Here is a 19,605-nt window from a genome sequence, read left to right as displayed (position 1 = left end):
CTAGCAGCCATTTGCGACCGTCCGGCTGATAGTTTCGGCGGTACAAGATGGCGTCCCGTAGCACGAAATGGGTGGCTTGGCGACGAAGGGCTCGAGGGCATGTAGCCGTTGAAGAACTGTGAAGAATGTCAATGAGAGACACAATCCACGAATCTTTCCTCTGTTCAGACGGCATGTCAGTAACAGCAAGTGTAGCAACCGGGCACTCTATGGATGAGGGTGGCGTTTCGTTGGATCGCATGGGCGATCGGGAGAGTGCATCGGCATCAGAATGTTGGCGCCCGGATCGATAGATGACGCGAATGTCAAATTCTTGGAGCCGAAGAGCCCAACGTCCAAGACGGACTGACGGATCTTTCAGTGACGCAAGCCAGCAAAGCGCGTGGTGGTCTGTCACAACATCGAACGGATGGCCATACAAGTAAGGGCGAAATTTGTTTAACGCCCAAGCTATAGCCAAGCATTCTTTCTCTGTGACAGAATAATTGGTTTCTGCCTTCGTGAGGGCACGACTCGCATACGCAACCACATATTCCAGAAAGCCAGGCTTGCGTTGCGCAAGGACGGCTCCAAGACCAACGCCGCTGGCGTCCGTATGAACTTCAGTCGGTGCAGTCGGGTCATAGTGGCGTAGAACAGGCGGTGAGGTAAGCAGGCGACACAAAGTGGTGAAGGCTTGGTCACATGCCGGAGTCCAATCGCGAAGGTCACCAGGGCCAGCCAGGAGCTTCGTCAGGGGAGCGATGATGCAGGCAAAATTGCGCACAAAGCGTTGAAAATAAGAGCAAAGGCCGACAATACTTCGGAGCTCTTTCAGTGTAGTCGGCCGTGGAAATTCGGCGACAGCACGAAGTTTGTCAGGGTCGGGAAGGACGCCGTCTTTGGAAACGACATGGCCAAGTATGGTCAGCTGGCGGGCTCCGAAGCGGCACTTTTTCAAGTTAAGTTGAAGGCCGGCGGTGGCAAGGCAAGTAAGGACTTCGCGTAGACGAGAGAAGTGAGTGGTGAAATCAGGGGAGAAAACTACCACGTCGTCTAAATAACAAAGGCACGTGTTCCATTTGAGGCCTCGCAGAATGTTATCCATCATCCTATCGAATGTCGCGGGCGCATTGCAGAGGCCGAATGGCATTACTGTAAACTCATACAGGCCATCAGGCGTAATGAAAGCTGTCTTCGAGCGGTCGGATTCATCCACTGGCACTTGCCAATAGCCCGATCGCAAGTCCAAAGAAGAAAAGAATTCAGCACCATGTAGACAATCCAGGGCGTCATCTATGTGCGGTAGAGGATAGACATCTTTTTGTGTAATCTTGTTGAGGCGACGATAGTCCACACAGAAACGAATCGAGCCATCTTTTTTCTTAATGAGTACTACAGGCGACGACCAAGGGCTGCAGGATGGCTTGATAACACCACGGTCAAGCATGTCTTCAACTTGCTCGGTGATGACACGACGCTCGGTGGATGACACGCGGTACGGACGCTGGCGTAATGGTGCGTGATGTCCCGTATCAATGTGGTGGGAGACTGTACTTGTGCGGCTTAATGATGCTTGGTTCCAGTCAAAAGAGGCGTGAAAATCATTTAAAAGAGTTATTAGCTGCTCACGTTGTGTCGGCTCGAGGTCATCGGCAATGGAGCGACAAAAAACATCCGGTGGTACTCGGTTAGATGGCACATGGGGTGTCAGCGCTGTTACGTTGGCAGTATCTACGTCGTCGGTAATAGGGAAATGCACAATAACGTCAGCGTCCACAGACTCGATGGTACCAATAGTCTCGCCACAGTGCAAAGCCAAAGTGTACGAATTTGGGTTTGAAATCAGTATTTCTGCAGCACCATGGTGAACCGTAAGGAGGGCGAAAGGCAATCTTGAATTATCTGTCGGATCGCTGGAGCCAAACATTGAGAAGGATTCTCCGTGGTCGGCAAAATCGAGAGCTGGCGTGCAACCTCCTCGCGGACAAATTCTTTTATTTGCGTCAGCAAAGTTGTGTGGTTGTCGCCAATAATTAATGATGCTAACGAATCTTCCGTAGGCGGTGGGCGCCAAGCTAAGATGCGTTGTTTCCGTAGCTCGTCAAAACTTTGGCACAAATTGATAACTTCGGCCACGGTACGCGGATTCTTCGCTAACAACATTTGAAAGGCGTCCTCATCAATGCCTTTCATAATGTGTTTTATCTTGTCCTGTTCTGACATTGAGGGATTCACGCGCTTACACAGGTCAATGACATCTTCGATGTAACTTGTGAAAGTTTCACCGTGATGTTGCGCACGCCCCCGTAAGCGTTGTTCTGCGCGAAGCTTGTGCACAGCGGGGCGCCCGAACACTTCTGCGAAACTTGTCTTGAATGTGCCCCATGTTGCGAAATCATGTTCAGGGTTTCGGAACCAGAGGTTCGCGACGCCGGTTAAGTAAAACAGCACGTTGTGCAACTTGGTGACGTCGTCCCACTTGTTATGCTGGCTCACCCGTTCGTAAGATGACAACCAATCCTCCACGTCATGATCATCGGTGCCGCTAAAGATGGCAGGATCATGCTGGCGCAACACACCGGAAACGATGACCGCCGGAGGCTGTGGTGCATCTTCCTGGGTGGTTTCGTCAGGCATGGTCGTAGCAGTCAGTAGCGTCCGGCTTCGGAGTTGCAGTTTCCGAGGTCTACCCTGCACCTCCACCAAATGAAAGGGGGTTTATTGCAGCTCGTACGCGGGATCGCAAGTAGCACTTGATCGCGAGTCCTAGGTGTTCGCATCAGCAGCCCGAGCTCGGGTCTCGCGCCGCAGCGGTGGCAGTCCGCACAGCGCCACATGCATATTGCCCACTACATTTATTTATTTATTTTATTTATTTCATACTGCAGACCTAGTTCAAGTCTAAGCAGGGTGGTAAGACACAGCAGTAATACAATGTATCAGTCAATTGAAACAGGCAACAACGAGTTATTCCAGTCTGTTATACAGTCGAACCCGACTATATCGAACCCGTTTACATCGAATTATTCTATATATCGAACGATTTCTGGTCACGGTATAGTTACAATGAGTATATATAGCAAAAATTAAGCTTACATCGAACAAATATTGCAGTGACTCCCGATATATCGAACGTCAAGCGGCGGAAAAGTGCCCCCAGAAGTTGGCTTTCCCTCGCGGTGGCGGGGAAACCCGGCGACGCGGCTCCATCAACCGCTCTCCCTACCGTGACCGCGCTGCCTCGGGCTGTTCGGGCGAGCCGTCGACACTCCCCCCTGTCGCGCATAGTGAAGTCTATTATCCTCCCTCTTTCTCTATCATCTTTCACTTCCCACTCCCTCTCCCCTGACGACGCTTCGCCGTGCTCCCTCACGGGTTGCAGAATCAAGCGTCCTTCCTTTCTTTAGATCGCTATCTATCGACACTCCCTAGCAAAAAAATGATCCTGGCCCGCCTACAGCGCTTGCTCAGACAGCCAATCAGAGGCTCTTGTGCGCTCTTCGTGCAAGATGGCGAAAGTGCGAGTTGCCTGGCTGCTTCTCTGGTTTATCGTGTTTGTGCCTTGTGGGCCTTCTCCAGCAGTGTTGCCGTGATGAAGCGGCAGAATTCGCCTTTCGTCGTGAAGATCGAAATCACAAATCGCGTCGAACGCAATGTCCCCGCAGCGTGCAAGATTCAGAGGAGCACTCTCGGCACGATTAGGGCTAAAGTGGCCAGCCTCGCAACCCGGTGCCCATGGCGCCCGACGCGTACGCACGGCCGTGTACGAGGCGTTCTTCCTACGTGCCGGTTTCCGCGTGCTCGGTGATGACTGCAAATTCTGATGAATGCGATGAAGCCGTTGCCGGTGTTGCCGAAGTTTGGAGCGAGCTGTCAAAATTTCAGGGACATTCGAATCAACGGTGGACGAGTTTGTGAGTGCAGATGATGGTGTCGCGACGACGGTAGATCCCGAAACGAAGACTACATCGCCGACATCGTACCGAGCACAAATGAAAGTAGGCACGTTGAGGAAAGCAACTACGGTCCTTTGCCCACATCCTCCGAAGTGATTGGTGCACTCGCATTAGTCCGGTGCTTCTGCGCGAATGCGGAAGGTTGCGGCCTCAGCTGCTCGGACTCTAGACAACGTGGTGAAGTGCGTGCGTTGCAGGCAGCGAAATTGCCCAAGCAGAAGAAAATGCAGGACTAATTTATGCGAAACTAAGCTAGTTTCGCCAATAAAGTGATTTTATAAATGGTATGTGCTTTTATGACATCCAATTATTTAGCAGGCTTATATCGAATTATGCTCTATATCGAACTGATAGGCGTTTTTTTGCGAGTTCGATATAGCCGGGTTTGACTGTAGTTTGGGAAAAAAAAGAATATTTGAATACATCCGTTCGTATAAAATAAGGTGTTAGTGAATTCGGATGATGGTGTCGAGTAAGCATAGACATTGAACTAGACTGATAGGATGCAGGATTAATTGATAAATCTCCATTAAAAAGCATGGAAAGAAATCGAGCTCTTAAGTTTTCCCTTCTCTGCTCAAGGATTTCGATGCCATTATCACGCATAATTTTCATACCTATAAAAAAAAGGAAAGCAGTGCCTAATGCGACCTCTGTAAGGCATGTTAGAGAAACCAAGGCATAAGTTTGCTTGTGAATCACCAGCATGAATCTGCACCATGGCATTATAGCCCCATCTGTCACGTGTCTGTATTTCCACTGATGTTTGTGTTGGCATGAAATAGGCATCAAGGCCACTGATGTTGACAGATATACGTGTGCCATGCTGTGTGCGCATACAATTCTTTTTAATCGCAAAAAGAGCATGTCATGTCCAAGCGACCAGCTTACATTAAAGCTTAGCACTTACCCACGATGGTGACATAGTGGCTTTGGCATTTCTAAGCCCAAGGTCATGGGATCAGATCCCGACCATGGTGGCCGCATTTCCGTGGGGGCGAAATGCAAATATGCCTGAAGTTTGTGCATTGAGTGCATGTTGAAGAATCCCAGGTGGCGAAAATTAATCTAGAGTCCACCACTGTGCTGTGCCTCATACATAATCATATCTTGGTTTTGGCATGTAAAACTCCAGAATTTAATTTTTAATTGTATGCTTAGCTCTTCTATGAGTCATGTAATACCACTTTCACTTCCAAGGCTGAAAAGACAACTGGTAGTGCAAAGTGTATAAATAAATGCTGCCATGCCACCATTGTATGTGGTAGTGAAACACTGCACCGTGATGCAGGACAGGACAGGACATAATGAAATGAGATACAAGGCACACAAGAAGCACAGATTAACAACTGCCCAATGAAAGTGGCCGAAATGAATAAATTGAGAAAGTAAACGAGTAGAGCATAGGGGGGTCGCATGGCTCACTAAACCAACTGGCCCACTACAACAGCAACATTTCATGTGATTTGTATGTGAGGTCTTGTATTATACCTCTCCTCTGATTGCGACACCATGTCTGTGTTGGTTGCAGCGTTCCTCGGAAGGAGTGTACCGCTTCGATGTGACCTCCCAGCTGCGGGCAGAGGAGATGTCTCCTGTGGCATGCCTCAAGCAGCATGTAATTGTCCTCCGGTGAGCCCCTTGATTAGGAGCATGTGGTTATTCCACTCTAGAATATGAAACGGATATTGACTGTGGGGTAATTTGATTGCACCTGAAATTCAAATTCGGAATCATTAGAACTGTCAAGTAGATAATCATGTTGGTGTGTCTTCTTAATGTCCACGTGTGGCTCTGTCTCACATCTTGTAGTTGCTCCACTTTTTTCACAAGCACCACGGCCGGGAAAAAAGTTCCATGCAGAAGGGGGCAGTGCCACTGAGATGTAGACTATTCGAGCATGTCTGAAAAATTGGTCAGCAGCTACAGAAACACCTAATTAATTCGGATTTCACGAGACCAAAAAAAGATGTCCAAATTAACAAAATGTCGAATTACCGAGCCTATCAAGAGAAAAATAAACAAATGTGTACTACATCAACAAGCTTTTATTTACTGTATGAATTGGCAAGTCCTGTTTCTATTTTGCTCAAAAGCAATACAGAAACTGTGACTGTCATTTTATGGCTAATTAGCCATTGCAAGCGCTAATAAGTTGCGGTTAATCAGTCACAGAGAAGAAAGTTGTGAGGACATAGCCCCCCCCTGTGACTTTGATCACGGTGTGGTCGTGGTGCAAAACCCATGTCTTCATCTGAGGCATGCTTTTCACCTGTGCGCACATCCCAGTTACTTTTTTCCCTGGGTGCTGATAGGCAACAGATAGTTTGTTTGTCACAATGTACTGTATTTACTCGATTGTAACGCAAGGGATGACTTCACTGTAATGCACATCGCGAAAGAACAAATAAAACTGGGAAAGTAAGACGAGGCCAGCCAAGGCAAACGAACATTTATTTCGTAGACAATGTGACTCGAGGTTATCACTTTCAACAAAACGTAGGGCTCTTTCCTGTCCTCATCGTCTTCGGGAAGGCAAGTTCTGTGAAATCAAATTCTTTTTCTCGTTATCGTCCTCACAGACATCATCTTCCTTGGTGCTGTCAAGCAGATTTGATATGGAGAATTCCTAAATGCATCAGCAATCATATAATGAGGGAGGTCTACCACATGGTGGACACCTACACGTTGCGAAGCACTCGAGATCCTTCCCGATGATGTCAGGGCCTGATCTTTGCGAATCTAGTCTGTTTACATCTTCTGCACCCTGTCATTAAATGACTCATTCAGGCATACATCCCATTGATGGAAAACGGATCTCATCCCGCCAGGAATACCGTCAAGGTCATCTTGGTCTCTACCACCTTCTTCTTCACATCGGAGGTCAAGTGCCCACGAAAAGAGTCCAGTAGGGTTGACGACCGATGATTCGGACTCCACGGAATACGTAAATACAGTCGAACCTCGATATATCGAACAGCGCGGTGATCGCAAAATAGTTCGATATAGCCAGAATTCGATATATAAAATCACGTAGAAAACTCGTCAAAAACTAGCACAAATCAATCAATGAACCAATCATGGCGCAATAGATCTCACATGAAGCTTCAAACAAAGTATTTATTTAGTTCGCTGAAAGTACTGAAGCAGCCTAGCCTGCTTCATATTGGCAACCGCGTGCTTGACCACGGCGTCCTCAACATAGTCCAAACGGTCCACAAGAGACGGTCCAGTGCCTTCTATTGCGCCGCAGTAGCGGCGTACAACCACAGAAGGTACAACGGCCAAAGCAGCTACAGCCTCAGTTGCAGTCGGGAGCGGGGCAACATCAGCGCTTGCTGGATCAGCCTCGGCAGCGTCTTCGTTTGGCCGCTCAGCAGTCACTTCTGCCGCGATCTCCACGTCTGTTAACTCCGCCACTGTTCCGGGGCTGTCGTCACCGCCAACGAAGTCCTCAATGCACATGCTGTGTGGCTCAGCACCGACAAAGCGCTCCAACTGGCTGCACGGCCGCCTCGATCACGCGCGCGCTGCGGGGGCAAGCCTCGCCGTGCGCGCGTGATCGAGGCGGCTTGCCCCGCTGTGCGCGCATAGGTGCGCGCGTGATCGAGGCGGCCGTGCTGGCTCCAAGCCGCCGCGTGTGTACGCCGCTACGTTCAAATGGCGCCCTCGGCGCAACCGATGTGGGCAGCTGTCGTACGCAGCAGTCTGGAACGCCCATCGCGCCGCCGCTATCTTCGAGAGTGTTGCGGGAAAGCTCGCCTCCTGTCAACAGAGCGCACTTGGTCTGGGGCGGCGGAGTTCGATATATCCATTTTACATCCAGCCCCGTTCGAAATAAAGAATTAAAAATGCATGCGATTTTCCATGTGATATAGAAAGTGTTCGATATACCCAATAATTCGATATATCCGTGTTCGATATATCAAGGTTTGACTGTAAGTCCGAGCTATTGAACGTCCGAAAAAAACTAATGTATCCAAAATAAAATTATTTTATTTACATTTTAAGGCCCCTGTGCAAAGAAGAGGTCGACTCATTGCTGCACGCACTCCTGCTTACATGCAATCAAGTCCACCTGTATTTGTGCCAGTTTTGTGTTGTCTCTGTATGCCGATGCAAGGACTGCAAAGGCTCGAGTCAGACCCGCACGTGAAGGCTCCGGAGCAGACGGCACATCATCATCATCCGAGTTACAGTCGCTGTTTGACGGTGGGAGGACTTGCTCAATTATTTCGTCATCATTCAGTTCGGCATACGATGGCAACATACTGTTGACGTCTGCAAAGTCTTCAATCTGATGGCGGCAGAAATCGGCACATTGCAGCCGAGCAGGTCATCAATGGTGTCCTAATTTGAGCCCATTGTGGTAGGTGGCAGTTCAGGCTTTTCAGCTGTGGAGTCAGGCTCATTTGGACTGCGACTCATTTGGAGTCGGACTGCAAAACTGCACTGTTGGTGCCGTTTGATGCACACTGTTGATAACTTCACAAGAAAGACTTCTTGGAGCCAGCAGAGTACTGTCTGGTACGCAAATAAACAAACAAGCACAGAATGGCAGTACGCTATCTGAAAGGCAAACTCAACAAATAGAATGGCGAAAGCTGATCATGCATGAAGTTGCCAGAATAGCCGGAATAGGATGTGAAGATTGCGATGTTGATGCGGCCTATAATTCAGGTAAGGCCTCCAAGATTGGCATTTGCAGTTGAATCTCTAATAGCGTCCTCGATCACCTTGCCCCAGGGTTGCCCCGAAACCAGAATGGTGCGCTTTGCACCGCGGTGGTGGCGCACTGCGGAGGGTCAACATCGTGGACAAAACTGCACCCCGTGCAGGTTGCTTGCAGGCAGCGCTACTTTGCCCCTGGCGCACAAAACGTGCGCGAACACGCGCGCGCACATTTCATTGCTTACAGGTGCTGAGCATCCGCGGCAAGCGCTCGAACCTTGTCAAACTGCGTGCTCCGACATACCTGGTTGCAAGCAAACACCAGTGGATTTTATAATTAATCCTGACGATCCGTTCAACGAACCTGTCCACTTTCGGCTGCTATTCACCACATTGTTATTGGACGAGGTTGATCAGCATGTCGTCTTCGCTCTCAGACGAACTTGACAAAAGCTCATCGAATGCGGCAGCTAGCAGCGCTTCCTTTCTCATTGCCGACATCTCCACTAGCTAACTCCGTCAACTCTGTTGCAACCGCAGCTATCGGGCCAGAGCGTCCGCAATTCTGCAGTCGGCAGTGCGCGCGCGCGTGGCGCGTCCCACAGTGCTTGCTGGGATTGCACCCCGGCGCACCGTCGATTTTCTCGGTGCGAGACGGGGCAACAGAAAACCGCTCCAACAGGGTGCACTTCCGGTGATCGAGGATGGTCGGTGTGCACCGGTGCAGTTGATCGAGGATGAAAGTGCGCACCAAGGCGCCCTGGTGCGGGTGGTCGAGGACGCTATAAGGCGTAGGACTCCGACCAAGGCAATGCCTCAGAGATTACCATCTAGCGTGTAATCTCTGAGGCCATACTTGATGCCTTGCCTCTCTGAGGCCATACTTGATATCGTCAAGCTTGCTAGAGGAGATAATGGCAGAAGAGTCATCTTAGGCTACAGCCACGGACAGAGTCCGGATAATCGAATGTAGAGCTGGCAGCTATCCAAAATATCGGTCGTCTTTACGCATTAAGTCTATGGGGCCGTTGGCGGTGCCCCGAAGCTATCCGATTACCGAGCATTTCCGGATTATTGGCGTCCGATTTATTGGTCGGCGACTGTACCAAGATATACGCCGGGTGAAGAAGAGCGCCTGGTCACCAACGCCACACCGTCTTATCTCATTTGAGAACTAGTGATGTGTCCATCCAGCCCTTCTCCTGGCAGGAAAAAAAACCACATTCCTGGTGAAAGTTTCTTTTGTAATTGTCTTTCAGAAAAAAATTATATGTGGCCAGGCACGCCAGCATTACTGTTAATCTTGCCTTTTCATTCCCAGTAGGCCTAACGCAGACTTCCTGGGCACCAATGCTGTGCAGTCCTGGCCATTGGCATTTCGAGGTATACGGCCATCTGATCTGCATTGCCAATATGCCCCAGTGGCATGCTTGATGAACGGCGCAAGTCAGTCACGTAGCACTGGAACTGTAGTAGCTTTGATTCATATCTCCTGACAGCTTCTGTCATGTAGACGTTCGTCGCAGGGAAAAGTTGTCCATAATTGTCCGTCCGCATAAGCCTTTGCGCCCACCTGTGAGATGCTTTGAACTTCTCCCGGGCTATTCCCATACCTCAGTCAATGTCAGTGAGCTTCCACTGTATCAGCTCTATACTTATTCCCATCACGCCGCTGCACTTTTGAGTGTGACACTCCGCTCTAAGTGCCGGCTGTGGCAGGGCCCACGCAAACCTTTTTGGTCAGGCTTACACTTAAAGAGAACCTTTCATTGGAGCTGCCATGTGGGGATGGTCGACTTGTTGAGATCGAGGCATTGAGCAGCAACTCAATTGCCAATCTCTTCAGCCATCAAAGTGGCCTTCCTCTTGAATGAAGCATCGTACTGAGCACAGCACGTTGGCATCGTAGAAGAGGCGTAGACAGGCACACGGGACCGTGAGAACAGAACAAAAGATTATAGAAGGAGCAGTGCGAGGTGCCAGTACAAATTAAAACAAAGAAAAACGTTTTGACTTGTGCTGGATTCGGATTCAATGGCATGTACACAGGCAGATGTTGGCAACATATATAAGAAAATGGCTGAAACTGGAGCCTATTCGAATTATGTGCATCGCAGTATCTTTTAGGCCACTTGAATTTTAGTATTCGATTGCAGCACGAGGATAGACTTCAAGCAACGAAAATCTCAAGAAAAAAAAACCTCGTGTTACAATAAAGTAAATACGATAACCGGCAGGTTCGATGCCAGCATGTGCGCCGCGGTAGAATCACTCTCTTCCTCAATAGCGTCCACAGTGTTTATGAACTTGCGCCTGTATAGCACTGAGTTAGAAAAAATGGCCAGGCTTAGCTTGGTTAAGCCAAGAATGCGTTGCATATTGTGTTGGGGCCCAGCTTTTCCTCTGGCTGTCGTGACGTCACGTCACGTGGTTGCGCTAAAGGTCAATGGTGGCTGCCCGGCCGCGCCCAAGGGCTGAACTGAGTGATTACAATATGCAACGCATAAAAAACGAAGCTACTGCTCGCTCCAACTGCTGTGGATGAAACCGTGGTCGCTATTGGTACGATCATGCATGGCATCTACGGAGTTGTGAATGCACATCATCAGGGCAATATGATGCGGGGCATTAAGTGCAAGAATAAGGGCTCTAAAGTAGAGGTGTACGAATACGCAAATAATGTAATTTACTGTATTTACTCGAATCTAGGCTGACCCCGATTCTAAGCTGACCCCCAAAAGTCCGAAGCCAGAAAAAACAAAGAAAACAAACAAACAAGCTTACTTCAAATGCAGGCCGAACAAAGAAGTGAGGGCAATGTTCACGATATGAAAAACATTTATTGAATATGAACATGTTAAACACATTCTACATCGTCATCATTGCTGTGGTCCGGTAAATGCCCTCCTCGTTGCAGCACATGCAACGAGCATCTTCCATTGCCCCCTCCAACGACGGACATTTTTCTCATCGATGCTGAAGTCCTGCCTGGCTTGAACATTTGAGGATGCCTCTGTGGCTAGCACAGCTTTTCGTTTGAAAGTGGCACTATAGTGGCATCACCTATTTGGTGCCATTGCGATAATGCCACGCTGCATGCCAATACGACACAGGTCGAAATGGCGATGTTGCTACTGTACTTCAGTTGGCTGCTGGCATGGCTAGTAGTGGCTGCAATACTGAATTTTCTAGATAGCGCTAGCTATGTACCATATTTATCAATTTCAACTAAAAGCTGGTGCGTTTTTTAAAGTCTTCTATCTAAGCTGACCCTAAAGTGTGTTAAATGATTCTTTTGAAAAAAGAAAACTGTTGGCCTATATTTGAATAAATATGGAATTTTTGGGCTAACCTGGTATTTCGGGCTTCTGATTAATTTAGACTTTTTAGAGGTCTGCATTGAGTCTGAATCATCGATCAGCGACTGTATTTGAAGGTATTGATTATTAGTACAGTCCTACTGATTACACACTACAAGAGCTTATTTTTTGTGTGAAGAAGAATTGCACTAGTATCTGTAGTAGGACCAGAGACATTGCACTTTGAAAATAATGAAGTTAGCACATGTGAATTCTATGAGAAAAGTGGCAAATTGCATCATATATATAAAAAAACATATGACACAATATATATATATGTATATATATATTCTGTGAACTCAGCACATGTACATGAAAAGTGCAAGTTTCAAATCTATATATCAACAAAAGAAATAGCTGTAAATGCAGAGTCTTTCATCAAGGGTATGCAGCTGTTAAAATATTGTATAATATTCACATGAGATGACACATGAGTGCTGAAATGCAATTCAGTATTTTTCTCTTCAGTGGCAGCGAAGGCCAAAGAGTCTGAAGCTGTGATTAAAAAAAAAAAAAAAACAAGCGCAAGCCCAGCCACAAAGGAAGAATTTTTAAATGCAGGCCAACAGAGTCGAAGGTGTTGCCACTGGGTGCTCGGGATGTGTTTCCCGACGGGAGGGTCATCTATGAAATCCAGCTCACCTACAACTTTTCCCTGGTGAGTACAACTCTGCACGCACCACAGTCATTCATCCAGGGACAGGAATGTCACTGCTGTAGTGTTATTGTGATGAACCTTGCTGCTGTTGCTGTGTAGGGTGGCTTGGCCTCTCAGGCACTCGTGCCATGGCCCCTAGGACAGTGTGCGCAAATTGTCTTAAATAAACTGCACAGCAACATGAGCATATACACTGGATAGCCTGTTGTTTTAAACCCACGGCTCACCATTCCATCCGGGTCTCCTTGGAGAGCATTCAGTATTACTGCTGGATGCTTTGTTAACTCTTTTCCCCTACCATGGAGAAAATAGCTGTCTTTTGTAGGTTATGCCAAATTTTTTTTCAGAAGGATCTACTGCACTCAGTATTTTATGTCATACATAAACAAAAATTAGAATGAATGCACTTTTCACTCATAAAAGTTTTATTAACGAGATGTATGCCGTAAAAAAGACAAATTGCCAGAATCGAGATTGTGGGATAAAATTGAACAGAGTTTGTGAAGACACGCTTGCATCTGCTAAGAAAATAAGTAAAAAAAATTGAGATATGCAAAATGTATTGCCATCTAATAGACACTATCTCTGAAAAAATCAAAAATTTTAATTGAGCAGGTATTCCGCACAAAAATTTAACTGCAAGCACTACAGTTTGGCATGTCTGGCTGCAGCTGCTGATGTTCCAGGCTGCCTTGCGTCGTCGTCGCCCTCAGACTCGTAGTTCGGTGAAAAGGTAGCATCCTCAGACTTGCTGCTGCGCAATCTATCGATAAAATCAGCCGCAGACGCAGTGGAATCGCGAGATCTGCTATCTTTCAAGAGTGCGCATGCCACTTCAGGAGGTGGCCATTTTTGCTTTCTACTTTGACGATCATGAAACTTCAAAGCGTGTTCGAAAATTAATGCCTGGCAGCAAAAAAGAGAATTGCTTAGAAAACAAAAATATAGTTCTCCTTCACGTCGCATAGCACACCGTGCCCATGAGTGACGCGGAAGGTCTCGAAAACGATGTTTCAAACCATCGTTAGTGGGCTAACGATGCCCAATAGGCACGGTACGGAAAGAGTTAACTTGCTGAAAGGTGCTCAAGTGTTATACAGTATTTATAGTTTAATAAGAGCTGTGTCCATTGGTTGTTAGACAGCCAGTGGACCATTAGAGTTGCAGAATGAGTGCCAAGAGAAGGGAAGCGCAGTCGAGGACAGCAGAAAACTAGGTGGGGTGATGAAATGAGGAAATTCGCAGATGCAAGTTGGGATTGGTTAGCGCAGGACAGGGGTAATTGGTGATCACAGGGAGAGGCATTCGTCCTGCAGTAGACATAAAATAGGCTGATTAATATGATGGAAGAGCTGTGATCATCCATGCAATCAGAAAAGAATGTCACTGCTAGTTTCTAGCTTATAATATGTAATACTCCTGGTTTGGCACCAGGCATCCACGGTCGCTTTTGCACCAGGAGGCTGGCCTACCTTTCTGGTTCTCAAATCTCGTCATCTATCACTGTGGTTATGTAGTTTGGCGGCCGAGCAAGAAACCATGGGTTGCATTTAGATGAAGTAGCAATGCAGTGGCGCTAATGCAGTGTGCTTTAGGTGCGCATCAAAGGGCTGCAGCTAGTCCAAATTAAACTGGAGTCCTCTCACAGCTCCTGGGTTGCCTTGAGATGTCCACTCCCATCACTCGGTCACTTGTTTGTAGCTTAGGCTCATTTCAACCTGAAGGCGTATTCCGTGACCATCACTTTTAGCACTACTGTCGCCTCGGCTGTGAGGTATGTGCCGATTGGCTGGGTGGGCACTACGTTATGCGAAGATGGTAGTATCGCCGAAGTGATTGTTGCACAACACTCGCCCAGGGCTAGCTGCCTTGCTCAGTGTGCATAATGCTGGTTACCAAAAGTCAGCTTCGCCGCAATGGAGTGGTGTTACGCGGTGAAGCATACCAAAACGTGTACAGGGCAACTGTCACTGGATACACTATATATAGGGGTGTGAGAGTATTGAATAGCAGATTTCAAATTAAATTGAATCGACAAAGAAAGCTGAATATTGAATCTAAGGTAAGAAAATTTAACACAAACTTTTGTGCTTCCAAATTTCGTGCAAAAAACACAGTGCTCCACATGCTCAGGAAGCTAATCACATTACTTAACGAGAATATTGCTAGCTATCAGTAACTTAGGTACCTATGAACCGAGATGTATAAGTATACTCTACTTTTATTAAAGGGAACGCCAAATTATTATGCCAGAATTGATAAGAACTCAGTTTGTGTACGAAGGCCTGGAAAATATTTTGGTTAATAGAATGCCTGTCAAATAGAATCCAGGCTTTCTCTCACTCTGAAGCCAAAGAAATAGAGCGTCCTAAATACACCAATGGCATTTCCAACGGATCAACAGCAGTCGGCACTGTCAGTAAAGAGTTCTCAAATTGGGAAGCACACGGCAAGCTTGCACAATGACCCTCTTTTTTTTGCATCCATCTGCCGTCTATCTAAATGCGTCTGCAGCCGGGACTCGGCACACTGTCACATTATGCTTTAGAGCAGGCCATGTGAATCCAAAGTTAGCCTTGTGATGGGTCGCTTCAAGCTATGAAAAGAGAACATTGTGCACTTACGAATGGCATTCTAAACGAGGGGCCACCATATGATATTGTCACGTGGTGGTGACGTTGAAGAACACAGTAGCAATACTGTGAACGACAAAACTAACTTTTATTGGGCGAACCTGTGCCCACAAGGCAGGCTACAATTATAGCACAACGATAGCGGCGAACATGGTTGGCGATCGTCGAAAATCTGATCAGCGGGTCAAGCGCGTTGGCTTTTAAAGAACAGTCGTCGAATGTTCCAGACTAATCGTTGGGACCCGCGTGCCTTCTACAATGTTCTACACCATTCGCGTCAGGTGATGAAATCAGATAACATAAGGTTCGGCGACAACAGACAGCGGATAGAAGCATCAATAACTTTCCAGAAACTTCGGATACATGCAGGCGCGTCGTGCGCTGTGCGATAACATTTGTTAGGCGGCGAAACGTGGTTGCCCGATAAAGATAAGTACACGTGTCATTACCCCCCTTTTAAAAAACATCGACCCGATGCTGCAAACAAATGAAAGTAATAAAGAAAAGCACTCGTACCAAAGAAAACAACAAATAAGGAAGTTCATCAGCGTCCGTAAAAGGGTTTAAGGCGCACCACGTGGACCACTTCAGATCGTGCGCGGCACCGCTGTGAATGCGAAATGCCATCTGGCGCGACCTCACAGTCCAGTGCGCCAATACATCGGATGACCTTGTAGGGTCCGAAATAGCGTCGCAGTAGTTTCTCACTGAGTCCTCGTCAGCATATCGGAGTCCAAACCCAAACACGGTTGCCGGGCTGGTACTCGACGAAGCGTTGTCGGAGGTTGTAGTGTCGGCTGTCGGTCCTCTGCTGGTTTTTGATCCGCAGGCGGGCGAGCTGTCAGGCTTCTTCGGCGTGCTGGAGATAGGTAGCGACGAGAAGAGAAGAGAAGGTAGCGACGTGGGATGCGGCAGGACCGCATCTGACGTCTTGCGCTCGACGTCGACGTACATTGCTAGCATCTCGGCGAGGGTCTTATTCAGGCACTCCGTGAGACCATTCGTCTGCGGATGGTAGACAGTTGTCCTCCTGTGACTTGTCTGGCTGTATTGCAGAATGGCTTGCTTGAGCTCTGCTGCAAAAGCCGTTCCTCTGTCGGTGATGAGGACTTCTGGAGCACCATGTCGCAGCAGGATGTCGTCGACGAAAAATTTCGCCACTTCGGCTGCGCTGCCTTTTGGTAGAGCTTTAGTTTCAGCTAAACGGGTGAGATAGTCTGTCGCCACCACGATCCACTTATTTCCGGAAGTTGATGTCTGAAACGGCCCCAACAAGTCCATCCCAATCGGCTGGGATGGTCGGCGAGGAGGTTCGATCGGCTGTAGTAATCCTGCTGGCCTTGTCGGTGGTGTCTTGCGTCGCTGACACTCTCGGCATGTCTTGACGTAATGGGCGACGTCGGCGGTCAGACGCGGCCAGTAATACCTTTCCTGTATTCTCGACAGCGTCCGGGAGAATCCGAGGTGCCCAGTGGTTGGGTCGTCGTGTAGGGCGTGCAGTATTTCTGGACGCAGCGCTGATGCTACAACAAGAAGGTAGCTGGCGCGGATTGGTGAGAAGTTCTTCTTCACGAGCAGGTTGTTTTGTAGCGTGAACGAAGACAACCCGCGCTTAAATGCCCTAGGGACAACGTCGGTGTTCCCTTCCAAGTACTCGACGAGGCCTTTTAGCTCCGGGTCTGCTCGCTGCTGTTTAGTGAAGTCTTCCGCGCTTATTACTCCAAGGAAGGCGTCGTCGTCCTCGTCGTCTTGCGGCGGGGGATCGATGGGGGCGCGTGATAGGCAATCAGCATCTGAGTGTTTTCGTCCAGACTTGTATGTTACAGTGATGTCATATTCTTGTAGTCTGAGGCTCCACCGTGCCAGCCGTCCTGAAGGGTCCTTTAAGTTAGCTAGCCAACACAACGCGTGATGGTCGCTGACCACTTTGAATGGCCTGCCATATAGGTAAGGGCGAAATTTCGCTGTAGCCCAAACGATGGCGAGGCATTCCTTTTCGGTTGTAGAATAATTGCCTTCCGCTTTTGACAACGACCGGCTAGCGTAAGCTATCACGTGTTCATGTCCATCTTTTCTCTGGACTAGGACGGCACCGAGGCCTAGGCTACTGGCGTCAGTGTGGATTTCGGTATCGGCGTACTCGTCGAAGTGCGCAAGTACGGGCGGCGACTGCATGCGTCGTTTTAGTTCTTGAAATGCGTCGGCCTGCGGCGTTTCCCATTTGAACTCGACGTCACATTTAGTTAGCTGTGTCAGTGGCTCAGCAATGCGTGAAAAGTCCTTGACAAATCGCCTGTAGTAGGCACACATGCCAAGAAATCTACGCACTGCCTTCTTTTCAATGGGCTGCGGGAACTTTGCGATGGCAGCTGTCTTCTGCAGGTCGAGGCGGACTCCAGACTTGCTGATGACGTGGCCTAGGAACAGAAGCTCATCGTAAGGGAAGCGGCACTTTTCTGGCTTCAGGGTGAGCCCTGATGACTTGATGGCTTCTAGTACTGTCGCAAGCCACCTAAGGTGATCGTCGAAATTTCCGGCGAAGACGACGACGTCCTCCAAGTAAACAAGACAGGTCTGCCACTTGAATCCTGCTTAAACTGTGTCCATCACGCGCTGGAACGTTGCAGACGCCGAGCACAGTCCAAATGGCATAACCTTGAACTCATAGAGGCCGTCTCGGGTGATGAAGGCGGTCTTTTCACAATCTCTTTCTTCGACTTCTATTTGCCAATAGCCAGACTTGAGGTCCATCGACAAGAAGTATTTAGCGTTGCAGAGCCGATCCAATGCGTCATCTATCCGTGGGAGGGGGTATACGTCCTTCTTCGTGATCTTGTTCAGATGACGATAATCGACGCAGAAACGTAGGGTTCCATTCTTTTTCTTCACCACGACAACAGGGGATGCCCACGGGCTTTTCGACTGCTGGATTATGTCGTCGTGCAGCATTTCGTCGACTTGTTCTCTTATAGCTTCACGTTCTTGCGGCGAAACTCGGTAAGGGCTCTAGCAGAGTGGTCGAGCGCACTCCTCGCTGATTATGCGATGCTTGGTGACTGGTGTTTGTCGAATCCTTGATGATGTTGGAAAGCAGCCTTTGTATCGTCGGAGCAGACTTCTGAGCTGCTGTTGCTTTATCACGGGGAGACTTGGATTAATGTCGTAGTCTGGTTCGGGAATCATGGTCGTCGGGGTAGATGCGGCGGAATCCGAGAGGACAAACGCATTACTGGTTTCCAGAATTTCCTCGATGTACGCGATCGTCGTGCCCTTGTTAATGTGCTTGAACTCCTGGCTGAAGTTTGTCAGCAACACTTCAGTTTTCCCTCCATGCAGTCGAGCGATCCTTCTTGCGATGCAAATTTCACGGTCTAGCAGTAGACGTTGGTTGCCTTCGATGACGCCTTCTACGTGAGCAGGTGTTTCGGTGCCGACCGAAATAACAATGCTGGAGCGAGGCGGGATGCTCACTTGATCTTTGATCACACTCAAGGCGTGGTGACTACGCGAGCCCTCTGGCAGTATTGATTTATCTTCCGACAGCATTATTGACTTCGACTTCAGGTCGATGATTGCGCCGTGTTGGTTCAGGAAGTCCATACCGAGAATGATGTCTCGTGAACACTGTTGGAGGATAACGAAGGTGGCAGGGTAAGTCCGGTCATGTATGGTTATTCTTGCCGTGCAGATTCCAGTCGGCTTGATGAGGTGTCCTCCAGCGGTCTGAACGTGAGGGCCTTCCCATGCGGTCTAAACTTTCTTCAACTGGGCGGCGATGTGTCCACTCATTACGGAGTAATCAGCCCCTGTGACCACTAAGGCGGTAACTGCGTGGCCGTCGAGAAGCACGTCGAGGTCGGTGGTTCTTTGTCTGGCATTGCAGTTAGGTCTTGGCATCAGATCACGGCTGCGTCGTGTTGAACTGAAGTTGGAACGTCGTGTCGTCAAGTCGTTTTTCGTCGGTGTAGTCTTGGCTTCCTGACTTCGTCAGTACGGCGGCATGTCGTTATTATGTCATCGAGATGGTCTCTTCATCGTCTTCGTCGGTGGCGGAGGATCTTCGTCAGTTCGACCAACAGCTACTGCACCTCCATTGGTTGCTGCTTTTAGTTTTCTGAATATGGGCTCGCAGAGCGGCCCTGGGCTGGGCCGGTGTATGGTCAGCGCTGCAGCGACAGGTAGCAGCCTGATGATGGCGAACGAGATAGTTGTCGAGGGCTCCTCTGAGTGGCGGTGAGGTAGTCGGCGATATCGCGAGGTCGTTCGCTAATCTGTGGTCGTGGCGCGTTAACGGCGAACCCTTGGAGTCCCATCTCCCGGTATGGGCATCGACGGTAGATGTGACC

General features: G+C 48.6%; 1 protein-coding gene across 1 annotated transcript in view; it reads left to right on the top strand.

Moving 5' to 3' along the window:
• TppII (Tripeptidyl-peptidase II) overlaps positions 1–19,605 on the top strand; it is a 252,516-nt gene that overhangs the window by 171,625 nt on the left and 61,286 nt on the right. Inside the window, exons 19-20 of the mRNA XM_050186760.3 lie at positions 5,470–5,570; positions 12,530–12,626. Of these exons, the coding sequence (XP_050042717.1) occupies positions 5,470–5,570; positions 12,530–12,626 (198 nt within the window). The remainder of the gene's footprint in view (positions 1–5,469; positions 5,571–12,529; positions 12,627–19,605) is intronic.

Source organism: Dermacentor andersoni, chromosome 2 (assembly GCF_023375885.2).
Source record: "Dermacentor andersoni chromosome 2, qqDerAnde1_hic_scaffold, whole genome shotgun sequence".
Taxonomy (NCBI): domain Eukaryota; kingdom Metazoa; phylum Arthropoda; class Arachnida; order Ixodida; family Ixodidae; genus Dermacentor; species Dermacentor andersoni.
This window is presented reverse-complemented; position numbering and strand designations above follow the sequence as displayed.